This window comes from Mobula birostris, chromosome 29 (genome assembly GCF_030028105.1).
Source record: "Mobula birostris isolate sMobBir1 chromosome 29, sMobBir1.hap1, whole genome shotgun sequence".
NCBI lineage: Eukaryota > Metazoa > Chordata > Chondrichthyes > Myliobatiformes > Myliobatidae > Mobula > Mobula birostris.
The window spans coordinates 7,497,319-7,499,665 of record NC_092398.1 but is presented as its reverse complement, the minus strand read 5'-3'; the positions used below and the strand labels follow the sequence as shown (position 1 = coordinate 7,499,665).

Below are 2,347 nucleotides of genomic sequence, written 5' to 3'. Positions count from 1 at the left end.
AAGGACAATTTACAATGACCAACTAACCAACCTACCAGTGTGTCTTTGGACTGTGGGAGGAAACCAGAGCACCCGGAGGAAACCCACGTGGTCACGGGGAGAACGTGTAGGCTCCTTACAGACCGCAGTGGGAATTGAATCTGGTTCACCTGTGCCATAAAGTGTCGTGCTAACCACTATGGTACCGTGCCATCCCAAAGGAGTGGAAGGGAGAGGGGAGAGTGCAGGAAGCACCAGAGAGACATTCGGTAATGATCAATAGACCAATGATTTGGCCTTCACAGCCACGTGTGGCAACAAATTCCACAGATTCACCATGCTCTGGCTGAGGAAATCCCTCCATGACTCCATTCTAAATGGACGTCCCTCTATTCTGAGGTGGTGCCCTCTGGTCCTAGATTCCACCATCATAGGAAACATCCTCTCTATATCGACTCTATCGAAGCCTTTCAACATTTGATAGGTTTCAATGAGATCCCCTCTTATTCCTCTGGATTCCAGTGAGTACAGGCCCAGAGCCATCAAATGCTCCTCATACCTTAAGCCTTTCGTTCCTAGAATCATTCCCGTGAATCTCCTCTGAACCCTCCCAGTCGAGCAAATGATTCCAGGAATAACAAGAATAATCTATTTTGATGGCTCAATGCTCCAACTCACTGGAGTTTAGAAGAACAATTAAGGATCTTATTGAAACCTACCGAATAATGAAAGGCCTAGATAGAGTGGACATGGAGAGGTTGTTCCTTCTGGTGGGAGAATCTAGGACTAGTGGACATAGTCTCATAATGGAAGCATGTCCCATTAGAACAGAGATGAGGAGGAATCTCTTTTTTTTTAAATTTAAAAATAAAATCTGTTTGCTGCCGAGGTAGTTTATTAACCATTTGCAGATACTCTTTATCCAGAATACAATTACCCAAGGCATAACCAAAGGATTTCAGAAATCGCTTTAATCCATCAGTAACTGCTTCCTTCCTGGCCTTCTCCAGGGACATTGCCTTGGATTTCAGTCCCTCAATCACTCCATAACCAAATTCTTCATGGAAACATCCGTCCTTGAGTTGGACCTTTACAAATGCACTGACACCCACATAAAATTTTCCATTATTGAGATCCACAAAATCAACATTTTGTTGTGTGATGGAATGGGACCACCCATTATATCCAAAAAGTTCATTAGCTTGGTTGACAACTCTGTGACCCTCAAAGCAGCAGACCTTTTGACCTCCACCTGCTGGACGTTGACTAATGTATTCTGGGCCCAGGCACCTTTGCAATGCAGTTTGGATTGCCTGATGTTCCTCAGCTGTAAACTGATACTGCCCAAAACATAAAGTTGGATTGCACTGACCCGGCTGAACATCACCTTCGGTCATCCTCACGCTTTTAAACGCAGGTGAGGAGGAATCTCTTTAGCCAGGTGGTGGTGAAACTGCCGGAATAATTGTGGAGGCCAAGTCATTGTATATTTAAAGCAGAGATTGATAGGTTCTCTACTAGTAAGAGAGTCAAAGTTTACGGGGAGAAAGCAGGAGAATTGGGGTTGAGAGGGAATATAACTCAGCCATGAACAAATGGAGGAGCAGACACGATGGGCTGAATGGCCTAATTCTGCTCTTATGTCTTACAGTCTAGGGTATGATTTACTGATGGAGGTGGAGGGAAATTCCAAGCAGCGCCCTGGCAGCTTTGAGGCAAATCTAAAGCAATTCAAAATCTCTTACATATTGAAATATTTGCTTGTGGGAATTACAATCAGTTGATGTAAAGTTAATGTTTTGAGTCTCGAGAGTTTGCTAAATAGTGTTTACAGCTCAGCATGCCATTAAAAACTTGCTCAGAACACTTGCAATGATGTTAGATTTCCAGGGTACTTCACATCTAGGCTATTTCATAAATCACATCAATTCTACTAATTTCCTTTGATTATAGACGAGGTTTCTGCAAATATTTCCCCTGTGAAGAAGCATTGGATTATTGACAGCAACCCTGAGATTTTCATGTTTGACAACATATGGATGGAAATCACAAATTTGGTGTCAGTTTCGTAAAGTAACAGCAGTAAACATCTGTGGTTTTACCTTCATCAATACTGCAAGATAGGGACCATTATTCAGCCATGTCTTGAATGTCTCAAAACTCCCTACAGCAACCAACCAGCTCTTGGTGAAGACATTGATTCTCTGTTTTAATGATTAAGATCGCAGGTGTACTGATAACTGAGATAAATTTGTACTCAGTCCAGGTCAATTTTCTCGTTCTTATTTTTCTTCCATTTGCTGAATCAAAGACAACTTGGGAAGGCTGAAATAAATCGTATTTTTTCTTAATGAACTTAGTTTCTCAC

General features: G+C 42.2%; 1 protein-coding gene across 1 annotated transcript; it reads right to left on the bottom strand.

The window, feature by feature from the left end:
* Nucleotides 1–713: 713 nt before the first annotated feature.
* LOC140189893 (DNA repair protein RAD52 homolog) lies at nucleotides 714–1,376 on the bottom strand. Its single transcript, XM_072246230.1, has one exon. It carries the CDS (start codon nucleotides 1,374–1,376, stop codon nucleotides 714–716), a length of 663 nt encoding a protein of 220 aa, XP_072102331.1.
* Between the last annotated feature and the right edge of the window lie 971 nt (nucleotides 1,377–2,347).

Excerpts from the sequence above, each read along its gene's own strand:
- LOC140189893 (XM_072246230.1), bottom strand. The coding sequence starts at position 1,376 with ATGACCGAAGGTGATGTTCAGCCGGGTCAGTGCAATCCAACTTTATGT.